At 46.4% G+C, this 22926-nt stretch overlaps 1 protein-coding gene across 1 annotated transcript in view; it reads right to left on the reverse strand.

Annotated features, from left to right (window-relative positions):
• Positions 1-20820, reverse strand: part of RETREG1 (reticulophagy regulator 1) — a 112967-nt gene extending 92147 nt beyond the window's left edge. The window contains exons 1-2 of the mRNA XM_066579200.1: positions 20579-20820; positions 7595-7701 (exon numbers count right to left, since the gene is read on the reverse strand). Coding sequence (XP_066435297.1) covers positions 7595-7701; positions 20579-20727 — 256 coding nt within the window. The 5' untranslated portion in view covers positions 20728-20820. The remainder of the gene's footprint in view (positions 1-7594; positions 7702-20578) is intronic.
• Positions 20821-22926: the final 2106 nt, after the last annotated feature.

Here is a 22926-nt window from a genome sequence, read left to right on the forward strand (position 1 = left end):
TCGCTTGAACCAATCTACTGTTTAGGCTAATTCTTTTTTTTTTTTTTTTTTTTCTTTAAGAGTCGCGCAGGGTTGTTGTTTAAGGTGGGTGGGGAGGGGGGGGGGTTGTTCTATCTATTTGTTTGTCCCTTTTTTGGTTGTTTTGTCTTGTTTTTTCCTTCTTTTTTCTCCTGGTGTCTTGGGGCTCCAGACTAGGAGCCCTCCCTGGTTGGGTTTGTTCTATTATGAGTAGTTGATAAATGTGAAAATGAACAGCCAAGTATTATGTTTTACGAGAAATGCACACGAATATGCGAGACACTCAGTGTTTTCACTTTTGTCTTTTTTTTTTTTTTTCAGTTCTCATGTACTGTAATGTATCAGCAAGGTGTGCATTCTTTATGATGTCTGCTGTTACTGTATATTTGTCTTTTGGCTAAATAAACGTTCCTTTAAAAAAAAAAATAATGCTTTAATATTCTGAATGGTGAACGTTGAAGAAAAAATACAAAACGCCGGAACTGCGATATTTTGATAACCTAAAAAGTTGTGAGTTACCCAAAATGGTGCCAATAGAAACTACAGGTCATCCGACGAAAAACAAGTCTTCACACAGCCTTATCAATGGAGAAATAAGTAAAGGCCCATTTACACACCCAATCTTTCAAAAGATTAAAAGATCAGAGATCGTTTTGCATAAAGTACTAATAGGCACGAATTGCTATTAGTACTTTATCGGCTTCACTTGCATGCGAATGAGCTTCTGGGAGTTGCAGGAGGAGGTCTGAGTTCTGTAATTAGCTCGATTGTTCAGCCATTGGCTCACCATGGAGAATTCAGCACCATGGAAAGCAGACACTGAGTGTGGTCCTGCTTATCAGCTGTTCTGTGGGTGGAGCTGACAGCTGAGACAAAGCAATCAGCTGTAATCATCCCTCTGCAGGAAGAGCACAGCGTGTGGTCCTGCTTATCAGCTGTTCTGAGGATGGTTTTCAAGCAGAACTGAAAACTGTCGTTGGGCAGAAAACTGAAAGATGGGCACATTTAGACACAATGATTCTCACTCACAAGACATCTTTTGAGCCAATTTTGAGCGATAATCGTTGTGTCTAAATGAGCCGTAAGTTTTGTTGGTGAGTAGATAGCGACAGAAAGATTTTTTTTTTCTCAAAAGAGATATTTTACTTTCTAATAGTACAAAAAACAAATAGTAAATTTGTATCTGTGTAATCATACCGATCCACAAAATGAAATTATCAGATAATTTTGCGGCATCATGTACTCAGCAAAAACAAACTCATCCCGAAGAATGACACGATGGCATTTTTTCCCCATTTACTATACTGAAGAAATGTTACGTTTTTGGTGTACATCATGGCCCAAAGCCTACGACGAATTATCGCTGCAGAATTGGCGACCAGACGCCCACCGCGAGTTCTGCAGCGATGTCGGTCCATAGCATGCCATGTTAGAAGATTATTCCATGTCCATGAGCAGAAATCAACTGCTCGCGGGGAAGAATCGCAGCATGCTCTATTTTGTGTTGAAAATCTCACAGACGGCTTCCATTGCAGTCAACGGAAGGCGTCCGATCCGCGGCGATTCTAAGATGTCAATTTTGAAAACGCCTCAGGTTCGCGTCATGCCCTGTACCGCGCATGCGCGTTGGCTAAGACACTTGCCGCGGATCCGGACAGATGAGTATAGGGTCTCTATCTGGCACCAGGTCTGACCCGGCCGTGGACAGGAGGCCTAAATGTTATGTTCTCACCATGCGCATACAGAAAATGATTTATATCCATATATAGTTACCAAATAATAGCACTACAGCAAGACCAGATATACCACCGTACAGTGAGCAAAGCAACACTGGGGAAACATAGCTGGCCGCACCACTTCTCTGACAGTGCATAGGACACATCGGTAGTCTAAGACCTTACTTGCTGCTCTGACTGGTCAGTTCTGCTCATGTGGTCAGTAGTGGTTAATCAGAGCTGGTGGAGTGGCTAAAGCCTCGTTTAGACACAACGATTATTGCTCAAAAAATATTTTGAGCGATTTTCAAGCGATAATCATGGTGTTCTTTAACAAACGTTGAGCAATCACCTTGCGCTCCAAGTGGGGTGCAGAAGCCAAGCCCGGTGTCCCCACTAGTCTTCTGCATCCAGCTGTTCCCCGCTCACATCGCCCAGCTGTTATACAGCCGGGCGCTCTAAATGAAGGATGCAGAAGACAAGCGAGTGTCCCCGCTTGTCTTCTATATCCAGCTGTCCTTCACTCAGAGCACCGGCTGTTATAGAGCCGAGCACTCCGGGCGGAGGATGTAGAAGACAAGCGGGATGCAAAAGACAAGCGGCGTGTCCCCGCTTGTCTTCTGCATCCAGCTGTTGCCCGCTCGCAGTGCCCAGCTGTTATACAGCCGGGCGCTCTAAATGAAGGATGCAGAAGACAAGCGAGTGTCCCCGCTTGTCTTCTATATCCAGCTGTCCTTCACTCAGAGCGCGGCTGTTATAGAGCCGAGCACTCCGGGCGGAGGATGCAGAAGACAAGCGGGATGCAAAAGACAAGTGGCGTGTCCCCGCTTGTCTTCTGCATCCAGCTGTTCCCCGCTCGCTGTGCCCAGCTGTTATACAGCCGGGCGCTCTAAATGAAGGATGCAGAAGACAAGCGGTATGCAAAAGACAAGCGGCGTGTCCCCGCTTGTCTTCTGCATCCAGCTGTTCCCCGCTCACATCGCCCAGCTGTTATACAGCCGGGCGCTATAAATGAAGGATGCAGTAGACAAGCGAGTGTCCCCGCTTGTCTTCTATATCCAGCTGTCCTTCACTCAGAGCGCCGGCTGTTATAGAGCCGAGCACTCCGGGCGGAGGATGCAGAAGACAAGCGGGATGCAAAAGACAAGCGGCGTGTCCCCGCTTGTCTTCTGCATCCAGCTGTTGCCCGCTCGCAGTGCCCAGCTGTTATACAGCCGGGCGCTCCGAGCGGGGTATGGAGAACAGAGCTGGACCCTAAGAATACGAGACGATTACCCTAAGACACGGACTTATGAATTTTCGGCCTTTGTCCAAAGTACTAACTATTACCTTGTATTTATTAGCTGCTCCATCTGCTTAAGCGTGTGGGTATTATGGGTAAATGTTTTGGCGTTTGTCAGTCGTCGTTGGATGTCTGCTCGCAAGTCCCGTCTACCGCACAGTTTGTTGTGGTGTTCAGCATGTTCTGGTTTCTGTTCCGGTGTGCATACCCCTTCCAGTTTCCCGCCAGTCCATATTTGGGTTGCGTTCATGTAGGTCGTTTCCCCACGGCCTGCACAGACGTAGCAGAGACCTCTTTCTCTCATCTCTGTTGACCACTCATATTTTCCTTTTTGCTAATGATGGAAAACTAACGTTCTCCACAATTCAAACCTCCTACTCCAGTCTTCAAGACTCTCCAGAGCTGCACCAGTTCTCTGGGATGCGCTACCCCAGATAATCAGTTTGATCACCAATAGCCACATTCTGGCGTTTCACATTGCCTGATATGACTGTTACTGTTACCTTCTTCTACATTAGTCCTTGAAGCCTCACCTCTTCATCCAACAGTTACCGCCACTTCATATTTGTACATACAGTGTGCATCAGCTCGTCAGAGAAGCGGTTCAGCCATCTTTGTTTCTGCAGTGTAAGGTGGTAATATCTGGTCTTGGTATAGCGGTATTATATAACTATGAATGTATATAAAACATGTTTAGTATGCGTGTGGTGAGACATGTGGTTTGGCGCTGATGCCCTCGATCACTCCTGGATGTGTCAGCGATCACTACTACAATTCTACACGTTAAGGGTAGTGTCACACGGGCGATCGCGATTTTGCCGTGTCTTTGTTCCCACGATTTCTGAGCGGCAATGCTTTTTCTTGAGAACAATCTTGCGACACTCGCAATAAAACTGCGTGATTTTTGAGCGCGAAAGTTTGTGCGTTGCGATGTGACACAAAGGAGGCTCCATAGGGAAACATGAAGATAAAAAATGGCACATCGCAGAAATATAGAACATGCCGCAATTTTCAGGCTAGTGTGACTAGCCAGAATAGACAATAATCTCAAATGTCTAATCTACTGCAAAATTCCGTCCTTTTCTGTCCGGACTGAACACCTCGCCCACCAGTGATACCAATCACTCACAGATACCAACCACTCACAGATACCAACCACTCACAGATACCAACCACTCACAGATACAAACCACTCACAGATACCAACCACTCACAGATACAAACCACTCACAGATACCAACCACTCACAGATACAAACCACTCACAGATACTAACCACTCACAGATACAAACCACTCACAGATACAAACCACTCACAGATACCAACCACTCACAGATACCAACCACTCACAGATACCAACCACTCACAGATACAAACCACTCACAGATACTAACCACTCACAGATACAAACCACTCACAGATACAAACCACTCACAGATACCAACCACTCACAGATACCAACCACTCACAGATACAAAGCACTCACAGATACAAACCACTCACAGATACCAATCACTCACAGATACAGACCGCTCACAGATACAAACCACTCACAGATACCAATCACTCACAGATACAGACCGCTCACAGATACAGACCGCTCACAGATACAAACCGCTCACAGATACAAATCACTCACAGATACCAACCACTCACAGATACCGACCACTCACAGATACCGACCACTCACAGATACCGACCACTCACAGATACCGACCACTCACAGATACCAACCACTCACAGATACCAACCACTCACAGATACCGACCACTCACAGATACCGACCACTCACAGATACAGACCGCTCACAGATACAAACCACTCACAGATACCAACCACTCACAGATACCGACCACTCACAGATACCAACCACTCACAGATACCAACCACTCACAGATACCGACCACTCACAGATACCAACCACTCACAGATACCAACCACTCACAGATACCAACCACTCACAGATACCGACCACTCACAGATACAAACCACTCACAGATACCAACCACTCACAGATACCAATCACTCACAGATACAAACCACTCACAGATACCGACCACTCACAGATACAGACCGCTCACAGATCCAAACCACTCACAGATACCAACCACTCACAGATACCAATCACTCACAGATACCAATCACTCACAGATACCAACCACTCACAGATACAAACCGCTCACAGATACAAACCGCTCACAGATACCAACCACTCACAGATACCGACCACTCAGATACAAACCACTCACAGATACAAACCACTCACAGATACAAACCACTCACAGATACCAATCACTCACAGATACCAATCACTCACAGATACAAACCACTCACAGATACAAACCACTCACAGATACCAATCACTCACAGATACAAACCGCTCACAGATACAAACCGCTCACAGATACCAACCACTCACAGATACCGACCACTCACAGATACCAACCACTCACAGATACAAACCACTCACAGATACCAATCACTCACAGATACCAATCACTCACAGATACAAACTGCTCACAGATACAAAACACTCACAGATACCAATCACTCACAGATACCAACCACTCACCGATACAGACCGCTCACAGATACCGACCGCTCACAGATACCAACCACTCACAGATACAAACCACTCACAGATACAAACCACTCACAGATACAAACCACTCACAGATACCAATCACTCACAGATACCAATCACTCACAAATACCAACCACTCACAGATACCGACCACTCACAGATACAAACCACTCACAGATACAAACCACTCACAGATACCAACCACTCACAGATACCAACCACTCACAGATACCAACCACTCACAGATACAAAGCACTCACAGATACAAAGCACTCACAGATACCAATCACTCACAGATACAGACCGCTCACAGATACAAACCACTCACAGATACCAATCACTCACAGATACAGACCGCTCACAGATACAGACCGCTCACAGATACAAACCGCTCACAGATACAAACCGCTCACAGATACAAATCACTCACAGATACCAACCACTCACAGATACCGACCACTCACAGATCCAAACCACTCACAGATACCGACCACCCACAGATACCGACCACTCACAGATACCAACCACTCACAGATACCAACCACTCACAGATACCGACCGCTCACAGATACAGACCGCTCACAGATACAAACCACTCACAGATACCAACCACTCACAGATACCGACCACTCACAGATACCAACCACTCACAGATACCAACCACTCACAGATACCGACCACTCACAGATACCAACCACTCACAGATACCAACCACTCACAGATACCAACCACTCACAGATACCGACCACTCACAGATACAAACCACTCACAGATACCAACCACTCACAGATACCAATCACTCACAGATACAAACCACTCACAGATACCGACCACTCACAGATACAGACCGCTCACAGATCCAAACCACTCACAGATACCAACCACTCACAGATACCAATCACTCACAGATACCAATCACTCACAGATACCAACCACTCACAGATACAAACCTCTCACAGATACAAACCGCTCACAGATACCAACCACTCACAGATACCGACCACTCAGATACCAATCACTCACAGATACAAACCACTCACAGATACAAACCACTCACAGATACCAATCACTCACAGATACAAACCACTCACAGATACAAACCACTCACAGATACAAACCACTCACAGATACCAATCACTCACAGATACAAACCGCTCACAGATACAAACCACTCACAGATACCAATCACTCACAGATACAAACCGCTCACAGATACAAACCACTCACAGATACCAATCACTCACAGATACAAACCGCTCACAGATACAAACCGCTCACAGATACCAACCACTCACAGATACCGACCACTCACAGATACCAACCACTCACAGATACAAACCACTCACAGATACCGACCACTCACAGATACCAATCACTCACAGATACAAACTGCTCACAGATACAAACCACTCACAGATACAAACCACTCACCGATACAGACCGCTCACAGATACCGACCGCTCACAGATACCGACCGCTCACAGATACCAACCACTCACAGATACAAAGCACTCACAGATACAAACCACTCACAGATACCAACCACTCACAGATACAAACCACTCACAGATACAAACCACTCACAGATACCAACCACTCACAGATACAAACCACTCACAGATACAAACCACTCACAGATACAAACCACTCACAGATACCGACCACTCACAGATACAAACCACTCACAGATACCAACCACTCACAGATACAAACCACTCACAGATACAAACCCCTCACAGATACCAACCACTCACAGATACCAACCACTCACAGATACCAACCACTCACAGATACCAACCACTCACAGATACCAATCACTCACAGATACAAATTGCTCACAGATACAAACCACTCACAGATACAGACCGCTCACAGATACCGACCGCTCACAGATACCAGACCGCTCACAGATACAAACCACTCACAGATGTACCTAGACGTTGCATAGAGCTATTTAGTCTTTATCGCTACTTTTTAGTTTACTGAGCTGCTTACCTTGACTTCTAGACAGTAAAAAATGTTTGATTATCTGAACCATAACGAGTCCGATTGAAATGAGTGATGATAAATGATATATTCTCCATGGAGTAAAGGCAAGGAACCTGAAAAATAAGAAAATGACAAAATCACACCTTGATTCTATGTATTGTACAGCATGCCCACAGAACAGAGAAATGCTTATTTACGGCTAACACCAGTATGAATGAGCCCTTGGGCCGGGCTCAAATGGGCGAGTCGGATTCTGCATACAGGAGGCCCACAGCGGATTCAATATAGGTCAGTGCGTATAGAACTGACCTATATTGCATATTGCAGATGACCTTGCAAGCGGTCATGCACAGTACAGGCCTTTTTTCTTGTTTGTTTGTATTTCCCGCACCGTCGCTTAGCCATGACGAGCGGTACCCGCAGCCTATATGTAATGTTAATTGTCTGTGGGGCGAATGTCATCACTGACACAATGGAGGCCATCCATGAAGAATGCATGGTAAAATGGAGCATGCTGCGATTTGTCTTCGGCTTGCAGAGTACGCAATTCGTATCCGCGAGTATGAAGGAAAAATCGAAAATACATGCCTTTCAATGCCAACGTTTTCCGATCACGGAATCCGTAATTCAGATCTGCTTGCGTGAGCCCAGTGGCACATGAACGGATTTGAATTGCGTAATCCATGGTCAGCCTCCACACCGAGGATCTGCAGCAAATACCGTTCAGAACATGTTACGCAAAATCTGCAACTGATATTGTGGATAGGTCGCACGTACCCGCTTCAACCAAGATTTAAAAAAAATAAATAAATAAAAACTTCTGTACTACCGGGAAACCTGGTTAGGAATAAGAGAAAACCAATGTGGATCAAGGAAAATATAAAGGGGGCAATAAACAGCAAAAAAGTGTTTAAATTAGTAAAACCTGAAGGAAGCGAAGAAGCACTAAAAACCTATAAGGAGATAATAAATTGGAGAGAGAGACTTATTGCCAGAGTAAAACCCACCCTAAATTGTTCTGTAACTACATAAATAGTAAAAAGATTAATACTGAAAATATATAAATAATGGAAGAAAAATTGTACCGGCTGATGAGGAGGAAGCAAATCTATTACTTTTTTAGCCAGCGTATGACCTCAGGAAAATGAAATGTCAGATGAGATGCAAAGTAATAAAGTAAACTCTCCACTAAATGCCACCAGTATAACCCAGGAAGAAGCGCAGAGCCGCCTTAAAAAGATTAAAATACACAAATCACCAGGACGATGATGGCATGCACCCCCAGGCTCTAAGGGAATTAAGTAATGTGATACACAGAACATTGTTTCTTATAAGTAAAGAACTCTTCTATAGTGACAAGATCTGTTCCACTAAATTGGCGCATAGCCAATGTGATAACAGTATTCAAAAAAGGGTCAAAAAGGGAACCTGGAAACTACAGGCCAGTAAGCCTAACTTCTTGTGGGGAAAATGTTTAAAGGGTTTCTAAGAGATGCCATCCTGGAGGACCTCAGGGGGAAATTGCTGTATAACTCTGTATCCACATAGGTTTGTGAGCTGTCGCTCCTGTCAAAGCAACCTGATTAGCTTGTATGAGGAAGTAAGTTCTAGACAAGAGAGTCATTGGATCTTGTTTATCTTGACTTTTCCAAAGCGTTTGATACTGTGCTGCAAAACTGGGAAGCCACTGGATAAAGCTAACATGGAAAAGGACTTGGGGATTTTAGTTGACTGTAAAGTTAACTGGAGCAACCAGTGTCAGGCAGCTGCTGCCAAAGCAAATAGGATCATAGGGTGCATCAGAAGAGGTCTAGGGGTGCATGACAAGAACATTGTTCTTCCTCTTTACTAGTCACTGGTCAGACTACACATGGAATCTTGTGGACAGTTTTGGGCACCGGTACTCAAGAAGGACATATCAGAGCTTGAGAGGGTACAAATGCGGGCGACTAAAGTAATAAACGGAATGGGTGGACTATAATACCCAGAGAGGTGATCAAAATTGGGGTTATTCATTTTACAAAAAAGACAGTTGATGGGCGACCTAATAACTATATATGGATATATCAGGGGACAATGTCTAGAGGAAAGATGGTTTCTACACAACATAGAAGGGGGTTCTTTAGGGCTAATTCCCATGGGCGGATTTCTATTGAACCTAATAGCGCAATGCTCACGGTGCAGAATTCCACCATGGAATTCCGCCCCGCGAATTCTCCTGTACTCACCCGCGGCATGTTCTATTTGCCACGGGCGTACGAGCGGACGGCTTCCATTTCAGTCAATGGAAGCCATCCGTCACGCTATCTTCCGCTGCGTTACAGCAGTGAAACTGCTTCCCCGCCTACCGCGTCATGTGACGCAGTGGGCGTGTCATATGACACTGCCGGCGCGTCATACGCTGAACCGCATATGCACGCCGGAGCGTCATGCGGGACGTCGGGCAGCGGATCCGGAGGTAAGTTTGGGGTCTCTGGGGGGACGCCGTGACAGGCTCGGCTGCGGTATTCCGCTTGCGGAGGCCGTTACGGCGTGGGCATTAAGCTTTACTGTAAGAACAGTAAGGCTGTGGAACTCTCTGCCTGAGGACGTGGTGATGGAATACAAGAAGGGCCTGGACGCCTTTCCTGAGTGATATGATATTACATGTTATATCACTGATTACTTCAGAAGGGTCGGTGATCCGGGATTATTCCGATTGCCAGATTAGAGTCAAGAAATTTTTTTTCCCTTTAAATGGGGAAAATTGGCTTCTACCTCATTGGGCTTTTTTTTTGCCTTGCTCTGGATCAACATTGGAGTGTAATAGGCTGAACTGGATGGACAAATGTCGTTTTTCTAAAATACTATGTATGTAAACAAGAAAAGCAAAGTGTCTCTTTGAAGTGATCAACAAATACAATCGCTCACAAAGAAAAAGTCCTGGCTTCTTTCCTATCTTTCACTTCTTGCCCTTAATAGCTGGGCGGTAACTTCTGAACAGGATATCAAAACATATGAATTACTGGGAAAGCTCCAAAAACACCCAGGGACGCTTATTTTATCAGTTTTGAAAGTTAATAGATTACACAAAATACATAGAGAGTCAAACATAATTATCACCATAATGCCCCACAGTTAGGCTCTAGGTGTCATATTAAGGTTTCCTTGGTGGTCACACAGCGCTGTCATTGTATGCCGGCCGGAGCGCTCTGTGATCACTTCTTCGGGACAGTCAGAGGTCTAGACATCCCGCACCGCATGGAAGCACCAAATGCTTACAGGGCAGTCAGACAACCCACTTCAGCAGCTCACTGTGTGGGAAACGGGTCTGTGCCATCCCCGCCGCAAGGGGAAACCGATCACTGCTGTAAAAGATGATAGGCAGGTATATGGTGAGATATGTGGATAACATAGTACATTGGGCAGAAAGAAGACATATGTCCATCTGGTTCATCCTATTACCCTCCAGTGTTGATCCAGAGGAAGGCACAAAAACCCAATGAGGTAGAAGCCAATTTTCTTCATTCAACGGAAAAAAAGTCCTTCCTGATTCCAAACTAGTAATCCGAATAATCCCCGGATCACCGACCCTTCTGCGTAATCAGTGATATAACATATAATATTGTAACGCCCAAGAAAGGTGTCCAGGCCCCTCTTATATTCTTATCAAATTCATCATCACCACGTCCTCAGGCAGAGAGTTCCACAGTTTCGCTGCTCTTACAGTAAAGAACCCGCTTCAATATCGCTGTAGAAATCTTCTTTCCTCTAGACGTAGAGAGCGCCTCCTTGTTACAGTCCTGGGTATAAATAGATGATGGCAGAGATCTCTGTACTGACCCCCGATATATTCATACATAGTTATTAGGTCGCTCCTCAGCCAGCTTTTTTTTCTAAACTAAATAACCCCAATTTTGATCACCTCTCTGGGTATTGTAGTCCGCCCATTCCATTTATTACTTTAGTTGCCATCTTTCTACCCGCTCAAGCTCTGATATTTCCTTTTCTAGTACTGCTGCCCAAAACTGTCCACAATATTCTATATGTGGTCTGACCAGTGACTTGTAAAGAGGGAGAACAATGTTCCCATCATGTGCCCCTAGACCTCTTCTGATGCCTCCTATGATTCTATTTGGCTTGGCAGCAGCTGCCTGGCACTGGTTGCTCCAGTTGAGTTTACAGTTAATTAAAACCCCCAAGTCCTTCTCCATGTCAGTGTTTCCAGTGGTTTCCCATTTGGTGTGTAATGCTGACATGTATTTCCTGCCCATGTGCAGAACCGCACATTTATCAGTGTTAAACCTCATTTTCCACTTTTCCGCCCCAACTTATCCAGATCCTCTTACAACCACATTCTGTCCTCTTGTGTTAATATCTTTACGTAGTTTTGTATCATCTGCAAATATTGATATTTTACTGCACAATCCACCTACCAGGTCATTAATAAATCTATTAGAAAGAATAGGGGGCCGATTCTACTCCCTGTGGTACCCCACTAGTAACCTTTCCAATACTGCCCACTATGGTACCCCACTAGTAACAGTGACCCCTCCTATACTGCCCCTGTGGTACTCCACTAGTAACAGTGACCCCTCCTATACTGCCCCCTATGGTACCCCACTAGTAACAGTGACCCCTCCTATACTGCCCCCTATGGTACCCCACTAGTAACAGTGACCCCTCCTATACTGCCCCTGTGGTACTCCACTAGTAACAGTGACCCCTCCTATACTGCCCCCTATGGTACCCCAATAGTAACAGTGACCCCTCCTATACTGCCCCTGTGGTACTCCACTAGTAACGATGACCAATCAGTGTATGTACCATTTATAACCCCCCTCTGCTTTCTATCTCTGACCAGTTACTCACCCCCTTACACACATTCTCACCCAGACCAGCATTCTCACATTATATATGAGCCTTCTATGAGGAGTGACATTTCTGTGCGGAGCTCTGATTTCACGCGGACAAATTGCGGCCGTCTGCCTAGGATTGCGTTTTCTAACACAATCCTATGGCGGCTTCCACAGGTGGAAATTCTGCCGCGGAATTTCCGCCCGTGTGCAGCGGCCTATAACTTTTTTTATTTTCCCATGGACGGATCTCTGTGAGGCCTGATTTTGATCTCATTTTGGGGTACATACGGCTTTTTGATCATTTTATTGCATTTTTTGGGGGGTGGCTATCTTGTCTGAGCTCCATTTAACAGCATTCTCACTGGGGTATGGCATGGCGCATTTGCGTGCACAGCTGCGGTTTTTTACTGTACGTATGCTAACATACGTTACGATGCGCTCAGCCATTAAAACGGCGAATTCATTTTATGTCCTCAAAAAGTTCTTTTTCCCTGCGCAATTGTGCAGCTAAGTAGGACGCGCTGTGTGCTTTTTGCATGACCGGAATGCACACGCAAAATACGCACATGTGAACAAACCCATTGAAATCAAGCGGTTCTATTTTCTGCGTATTACACGCGCAATATGCTGATGTAAATCTGGCCTTATGAGCATGTAAAGGGGAAGGAGGTGGTCCCAATGATCACCCATTATGGTGGACTGGTGACTGACCTCTATGGAAGACATGTCCCTGCGTTACATACAGGCACAGACAGACAAACGGCAACAGTTACAGTCATAAGGGCTCATTCAGACGGGCGTATGCCTGGCCGATATACGCTGCTAGTGCCCCCCTCTCCGCCCCTCGCCACTGTTTGCAATGAGAGGGGGCAGGACGGGGTGGGTATATATAATGTGCGTTTATACAGCTGTGAGATCTTCCCAGTATATAGGACTATTTGCTGTATACAGCTATGGGCTCTCCCCAGTATATAGGACTATTTACTGTATATAGCTGTGGGCTCTCCCAAGCTTACGGGACCATATACACAGCTGTAGGCTCTCCCTAGTATATAGGGCTATATATATACACAGAAGTGGGCTCTTACTAGTACATATGACTATTTACTGTATACATCTGTGGGCTCTTTACAAGAGCCCACAGCTGTATACAAGTACATATGATTATATATACAGCTGTGAGCTTACCCCAGTATACAGGACTATATATACAGCTGTGGTCCCGGTAAACTGAACTATATATGCAGGTGTAGGTTCTCCCCAAAATATACAGTCCTATATATACAGCAATATATTTGCAGCTGTAGGTTTACCCCAGTATATAGGACTATATATACAGCTATGGGCTCTTCTAAATATATATGACTATATATACAGCTGTGATCCCCCAGAATATAGGACTATATACACAGCTGTGGGCTCTCCCCAGTATATAGTACTGTATATACAGCTATAGTTTCTCCCCAGTATATAGGACTATATATGCAGCTGTAGGTTTTCCCCAGTATATAGGACTATATATACAGCTGTAGATTTCCCCAGTATATAGGACTATATATACAGCTGTAGGTTTTTCCCAGTATGTAGGACTATATATACAGCTATGGGCTCTTCTAAATATATATGACTATATATACAGCTGTGATCCCCCAGAATATAGGACTATATACACAGCTGTGGGCTCTCCCCAGTATATAGTACTGTATATACAGCTATAGTTTCTCCCCAGTATATAGGACTATATATGCAGCTGTAGGTTTTCCCCAGTATATAGGACTATATATACAGCTGTAGATTTCCCCAGTATATAGGACTATATATACAGCTGTAGGTTTTTCCCAGTATGTAGGACTATATATACAGCTATGGGCTCTTCTAAATATATATGACTATATATACAGCTGTGATCCCCCAGAATATAGGACTATATACACAGCTGTGGGCTCTCCCCAGTATATAGTACTGTATATACAGCTATAGTTTCTCCCCAGTATATAGGACTATATATGCAGCTGTAGGTTTTCCCCAGTATATAGGACTATATATACAGCTGTAGATTTCCCCAGTATATAGGACTATATATACAGCTGTAGGTTTTTCCCAGTATGTAGGACTATATATACAGCTATGGGCTCTTCTAAATATATATGACTATATATACAGCTGTGATCCCCCAGAATATAGGACTATATATACAGCTATAGTTTCTCCCCAGTATATAGGACTTTTTCCTGCATAGAGCTATAGTCTCTCTCCAGTATATAGGACTTTATATACAGCTGTGGGCTCTCACTAGTATATAGGACTATATATACAGCTGTGGGGTCTGCTCAGTAAATAGGACTATATTTAGAGCTGTGGGCTCTCCGTAGCATATAGGACTATATATACAGCTATAGGTTCTCCCCAGTATATAGGACTTTTTCCTGCATAGAGGTATAGTCTCTCCCCAGTATATAGCAATTTGTATACAGATGCGGCCTATCCCCAATATATAGGACTATATGTACAGCGCAGGCCCCAGTATATAGGGCTATATATACAGCTGTGAGCTCTCCCCAGTATACAGTATTATATACACAGCTGTACGTTCTCCACAGTTTATAGGACTATATCTACAGCTGTAGGTTCTCCCCAGTATATAGGACTATATATACAACTATGGGCTCTTCTCAGTATATATGACTATATATACAGCTGTGATCCCCCAGAACATAAGATTATATAAACAGCTGTGGGCTCTCCCAAGTATAGAGCACTATATATACAGCTATAGGTTCTCTCCAGTATATAGGACTATATTAACAACTGTGGGGTCTCCCCAGTATATAGGACTATATATACAGCTGTGGGGTTTCCCCAGTATATAGGACTATGTTTACAGCTGTGGGCTCTTCCCAGTATATTGGACTATATACACAGCTGATGGCTCTCCCCAGCATATAGGACTATATATACAGCTGTGGTCCCAGTAAATTGAACTATATATGCAGTTGTGGGTTTTTCCCAATATATAAGACTATATATACTGCAGAGGCCTCGGTATATATAGGACTATATACACAGCTGTGAGGTCTTCCCAGTATATGACTATATATATAGCTGTGGTCCCTCAGTATATAGGACTATATACACAGCTGTGGACTCTCCCCAGTATATAGAACTATATATACAGCTGTGTGAAGTCCACGGCAGCACAGCAGGACGCAAGTAAAAAACTTCTCTTTATTCCTCCAAGTCACCCATTATGCAACGTTTCGATCTCATAGAGATCTAAGCTCTCCCCAGTATATGTAGCACTATATACACCTGAGGCCCTGGTATATTGGACTATATATACAGCTGTGAGCTCTCCCCAGTATATGACTATATATACAGCTGTGGTCCCTTAGTGTATAGGACTGTATATACAGCTGAATGTTATCCCCAGTATATAGGACTGTATATACAGGTGTGGCCCCAGTATATAGGACTATATATAGAGCTGAGAGCTCTTATTAGTATATGACTATATGTACAGCTGTGTTCCCTCAGTATATAGGACTATATATACACCTGAGGCCCAGGTATATTGGACTATATATACAGCTGTGAGTTCTCCCCAGTATATGACTGTATATGTAGCTGTAGTCCCTCAGTGTATAAGACTGTATATACAGCTGTACGTTATCCCTAGTATATAGGACTGTATATACAGCTGTGGTCCCGGTATATAGGACTATATATACAGCTGAGAGCTCTCCCCAGTATATGACTATATATACAGCTGTGGTCCCTCAGTATATAGGACTATATATACACCTATGGGCTCTCCCCAGTATATGACTATATATACAGCTGTGGTCCCTCAGTATATAGGACTATATATACAGCTGAGAGCTCTTATTAGTATATGACTATATGTACAGCTGTGGTCCCTCAGTATATAGGCCTATATTTACACCTGAGGCCCAGGTATATTGGACTATATATACAGCTGTGAGCTCTCCCCAGTATATGACTATATATGCAGCTGTAGTCCCTCAGTGTATAAGACAGTATATACAGCTTACGTTATCCCTAGTATATAGGACTGTATATACAGCTGTGGCCCCGGTATATAGGACTATATATACAGCTGAGAGCTCTCCCCAGTATATGACTATATATACAGCTGTGGTCCCTCAGTATATAGGACTATATATACAGCTGATAGCTCTTATTAGTATATGACTATATATACAGCTGTGGTCCTTCAGTATATAGAACTATATATACAGCTGTAAGCTCTCCCCAGTATATAGGATTATATATACAGCCGTGCTGCCCCAGTATATAGGACTATATATACAGTTGTGGGCTTTCACCAGTATATAACTTTATATACAACTGTGGTCCCTCAGTATATAGAACTATATATACACAGCTGTGGGCTCTCCCCAGTATATGACTATATATACAGCTGTAGGATATCCCCAGTATATATAGGACTATATATACAGCTGAGGCTCGGTATAATGGACTATATATACAGCTGTGGGCTCTCCCCAGTATATAGGACTATATATACAGCTGTGGGCTCTCCCCAGTATATAGGACTATATATACAGCTGTGGTCCCTCAGTATATAGGACTATATATACACCTGAGGCCCCAGTATATTGGACTATATATACAGCTGTGAGCTCTCCCCAGTATATGACTATATATGCCGCTGTGGTCCCTCAGTGTATAGGACTGTATATACAGCTGTACGTTATCCCAGTATATAGGACTGTATATACAGCTGTGGCCCCGGTGGACTATATATAGAGCTGTAGGATATCCCTAGTATATATAGGACTATATATACAGCTGAGGCCCGGTATAATAAAAAATAAAATAAATAAATCTTGGTATTTGTATAGCGCCAACTTATTACGCAGCGCTTTCAGGTAATTATTACTTAATTACCCCCCACCAAGCTGGGTTTCTCATTTTACCGACCTTGGAAGGATGGAAGGCTGAGTCAACCTTGAGCCGGCTACCTGACGCATGTGGGGATCGAACTTGCAACCTCCAGGTCGTAGGCGAGAGCTTACACTCTGCGCCACACGAGGCTCTACAATATCATTAAGGTCAGTCTGTAGAGACAGCCTATGTGGCATGTCCACAAGCAGTGCTACAGCTCACTGGCACGAAAAGTAGCATAAAAAACATATATAAACATACTTGGACATTTTTAAAACATATGCATGGGTAGCCATTAGAGATAAGCGAGCGTACTCGCTAAGGCAAACTACTCGTATAATGGACTATATATACAGCTGCGAGCTCTCCCAAGTATATGACTATATACAGCTATAGGATATCCCCAGTGTATAGTACTATATATACAGCTGTGGTCTCTTCCCAGTATAATGGACTATATATACAGCTGTGGGCTCTCCCCAGTATATAGGACTATATATATACAGCTGTGGTCCCTCAGTATATGAGACTATATATACATCTGAGGCCCCAGTATATTGGGCTATATATACAGCTGAGAGCTCTCCCCAGTATATGACTATATATGCAGCTGTGGTCCCTCAGTATATAGGACTATATATACACAGCTGTGGGCTCTCTGCAGTATATAGGACTATATATACAGCTGTGGTCCCTCAGTATATAGGACTATATATACAGCTGTGGGCTCTCCCCAGTATATAGGACTATATATACAGCTGTGGTCCCTCAGTATATAGGACTATATATACAGCTGTGGGCTCTCCCCAGTATATGACTATATATATACAGCTGTGGTCCCTCAGTATATAGGACTATATATACACAGCTGTGGGCTCCCCCTAGTATATGACTATATATACAGCTGTAGGATATCCCCAGTATATATAGGACTATATATACAGCTGAGGCCCGGTATAATGGACTATATATACAGCTGTGGTCCCTCAGTATATAGGACTATATATACAGCTGTGGGCTCTCCCCAATATATGACTATATACAGCTATAGGATATCCCCAGTGTATAGGACTATATATACAGCTGTGAGCTCTCCCCAGTATATAGGATTATATATACAGCCATGCTGCCCGAGTATATAGGACTATATATACAACTGCGGTCTCTCAGTACATAGGACTATATATACAGCTGTGAGCTTTCCCCAGTATATAGGATTATATATACAGCCGTGCTGCCCGAGTATATAGGGCTATATATACAGCTGTGGGCTCTTCCCAGTATATAGGACTATATATACAGTTGTGGACTTTCCCCAGTATATGACTATATATACAACTGCGGTCCCTCAGTATATAGGACTATATATACAGCTGTGGGCTCTCCCTAGTATATGACTATATATACAACTGTGGTCCCTCAGTATATAGGACTATATATACACAGCTGTCGGCTCTCCCTAGTATATGACTATATATACAGCTGTAGGATATCCCCAGTATATATAGGACTATATATACAGCTGAGGCCCGGTATAATGGACTATATATACAGTTGCGAGCTCTCCCAAGTATATGACTATATACAGCTGTAGGATATCCCCAGTATATAGGACTATATATACAGCTGTGAGCTTTCCCCAGTATATGACTATATATACAGCTGTGGTCCCTCAGTATATATGACTATATATACACAGCTGTGGGCTCTCCCCAGTATATAGGACTATATATATATATACACACACACACACACACACAGCTGTGGGCTCGCCCCACTATATATAGGACTATATACACAGCTGTGGGCTCGCCCCACTATATATAGGACTATATATACAGCTGTGGTCCCTCAGTATATAGGACTATATATACAGCTGTGGGCTCTCCCCAATATATAGGACTATATATACAGCTGAGAGCTCTCCCCAGTATATGACTATATATACAGCTGTGGTCCCTCAGTATATAGGACTATATATACAGCTGTGGTCCCTCAGTATATAGGACTATATATAGTTGTGGGCTTTCCCCAGTATATAGGACTATATATACAGCTGTGGTCCCTCAGTATATAGGACTATATATACACAGCTGTGGGCTCTCCCCAGTATATGACTATATATACAGCTGTGGTCCCTCAGTATATAGGACTATATATACAGCTGTGGGCTCTCCCCAGTATATAGGACTATATATACACAGCTGTGGGCTCTCCCCAGTATATGACTATATATACAGCTGTGGTCCCTCAGTATATAGGACTATATATACAGTTGTGGGCTTTCCCCAGTATATAGGACTATATATACAGCTGTGGTCCCTCAGTATATAGGACTATATATACACAGCTGTGGGCTCTCCCCAGTATATGACTATATATACAGCTGTGGTCCCTCAGTATATAGGACTATATATACAGCTGTGGGCTCTCCCCAGTATATGACTATATATACAGCTGTGGTCCCTCAGTATATAGGACTATATATACACAGCTGTGGGCTCTCCCCAGTATATGACTATATATACAGCTGTGGTCCCTCAGTATATAGGACTATATATACACAGCTGTGGGCTCTCCCCAGTATATGACTATATATACAGCTGTGGTCCCTCAGTATATAGGACTGTATGGAGCTCTGGAGGATGACCTCACTAGTTGTGCAGGAATTACATGGCAGAATACAAGGTGGAACCATCATTACCTCAGGCGCCCCCTGGCCTGGTACTATGACAGTGCAGAGCGGCCCGTACCCCCACCAGCCGGCGCCCCCTGCTCTGCCATCACCCCTCCGCCAGCCGGTGCCCACTGCTCTGCCATCACACCTCCACCAGCCGGCGCCCCCTGCTCTGCCATCACACCTCCACCAGCCGGCGCCCCCTGCTCTGCCATCACACCTCCACCAGCCGGCGCCCCCTGCTCTGCCATCACACCTCCACCAGCCGGCGCCCCCTGCTCTGCCATCACCCCTCTACCAGCCGGCGCCCTCTGCTCTGCCATCACACCTCTAGCAGCCGGCGCCCCCTGCTCTGCCATCACACCTCTACCAGCCGGCGCCCCCTGCTCTGCCATCACACTTCTACCAGTCGGCACCCCCTGCTCTGCCACCACACTTCTACCAGCCGGCGCCCCGTGCTCTGCCACCACCCCTCTACCAGCCGGCGCCCCGTGCTCTGCCACCACCCATCTACCAGCCGGCGCCCCCTGCTCTGCCATCACCTACCAGAAGAGGAAGTTGCAGCAGATGAAGACTGCCAGGCTGTAGAGAGGCCGGTGCCAGGTCAGCGCGTCCGTCACCCTCACCAGCGTCTGCCCGCAGCCGCTCTCCCACCCTGATACTGGGCGCCCGGGCTGAGCCGCCGTGCCCGCCATGCTGGCTGTGCTCTATGTAGCGGCTTCTAGGAGGAGACTCGGAGCGCCATGCAGGACCGGCAGCTGGGAGCTGCTATTCGCCGGGAAGAGCTCACGTCACACGGGTCCAGCTCCCCGGGATGAGGAGGTCCGTGTGTGCCGCTGCCAGCAGCCCCTCACACTGACTGCACCGCCGCTGCCAGCGGCCCTTCACACTGACTGCACCTCCTCTGCCAGCAGCCCCTCACACTGACTGCACTGCTGCCAGCGGCCCCTCACACTGACTGCACCTCCTCTGCCAGCAGTCCCTCACACTGACTGCACCGCCGCTGCCAGCAGCCCCTCACACTGACTGCACTGCTGCCAGCGGCCCCTCACACTGACTGCACTGCCGCTGCCAGCAACCCCTCACAGTGACTGCACTGCTGCCAGCGGCTCCTCACACTGACTGCACCTCCTCTGCCAGCAGCCCCTCACACTGACTGCACCGCCGCTGCCAGCAGCCCCTCACAGTGACTGCACTGCTGCCAGCGGCTCCTCACACTGACTACACCTCCTCTGCCAGCAGCCCCTCACACTGACTGCATCGCTGCCAGCGGCTCCTCACACTGACTGCACCACCGCTGCCAGCAGCCCCTCACACTGACTGCACTGCTGCCAGCGGCCCCTCACACTGACTGCACCTCCTCTGCCAGCAGTCCCTCACACTGACTGCACCACCACTGCCAGCAGCCCCTCACACTGACTGCACTGCTGCCAGCGGCCCCTCACACTGACTGCACTGCCGCTGCCAGCAACCCCTCACAGTGACTGCACTGCTGCCAGCGGCTCCTCACACTGACTGCACCTCCTCTGCCAGCAGCCCCTCACACTGACTGCACCGCCGCTGCCAGCAGCCCCTCACAGTGACTGCACTGCTGCCAGCGGCTCCTCACACTGACTACACCTCCTCTGCCAGCAGCCCCTCACACTGACTGCATCGCTGCCAGCGGCTCCTCACACTGACTGCACCACCGCTGCCAGCAGCCCCTCACACTGACTGCACTGCTGCCAGCGGCCCCTCACACTGACTGCACCTCCTCTGCCAGCAGTCCCTCACACTGACTGCACCGCCGCTGCCAGCGGCCCTTCACACTGACTGCACCTCCTCTGCCAGCAGCCCCTCACACTGACTGCACTGCTGCCAGCGGCCCCTCACACTGACTGCACCTCCTCTGCCAGCAGTCCCTCACACTGACTGCACCGCCGCTGCCAGCAGCCCCTCACACTGACTGCACTGCTGCCAGCGGCCCCTCACACTGACTGCACTGCCGCTGCCAGCAACCCCTCACAGTGACTGCACTGCTGCCAGCGGCTCCTCACACTGACTGCACCTCCTCTGCCAGCAGCCCCTCACACTGACTGCACCGCCGCTGCCAGCAGCCCCTCACAGTGACTGCACTGCTGCCAGCGGCTCCTCACACTGACTACACCTCCTCTGCCAGCAGCCTCTCACACTGACTGCATCGCTGCCAGCGGCTCCTCACACTGACTGCACCACCGCTGCCAGCAGCCCCTCACACTGACTGCACTGCTGCCAGCAGCCCCTCACACTGACTGCACCTCCTCTGCCAGCAGCCCCTCACACTGACTGCACCTCCTCTGCCAGCAGCCCCTCACACTGACTGCACCGCCGCGGACAGCGGCCCTTCACACTGACTGGACTGCCTGTTGCCAGTGGCCCCTCACACTGACTGGACTGTCTGCTGCCAGCAGCCCCTCACACTGAGTACACCGCCGCTGACAGCGGCCCCTCACACTGACTGCACCGCCGCTGCCATCGTCCCCTCACACTGACTGCACTACCGCTGCCAACTGCCCCTCACACTGACTGGACTGACTGCTGCCACCTCTCATGGTGTTAGTCACAGACTGACAGCAGGAGTGGCAGATTACTAACCCCCCTCTGGTGTGTGTATATATATATATATATATATATATATACAGCCCCCGGCTCTACTGGAAGCTTCTCAGCACAGTATAATAGACCCATCATCTCCTGCTGACACCTCACTCTTTAGCGCTGCGGCCTATGGGGGATTTGTGAGACCGCCAAATGTGGATTTTGCCCATTCGCAGCCCTAAATCCGCATGTGGATTATCTGAAAAATTCATGGCATAGCTGCGAATTAGCGCAGAGGTTTGTAGAGGTGGAGTCCGTGTGGAAAAATCCGTGTCGGA

The sequence above is a fragment of the Eleutherodactylus coqui genome, chromosome 9 (genome assembly GCF_035609145.1).
Source record: "Eleutherodactylus coqui strain aEleCoq1 chromosome 9, aEleCoq1.hap1, whole genome shotgun sequence".
In the NCBI taxonomy this organism is placed as follows: Eukaryota; Metazoa; Chordata; class Amphibia; order Anura; family Eleutherodactylidae; genus Eleutherodactylus; species Eleutherodactylus coqui.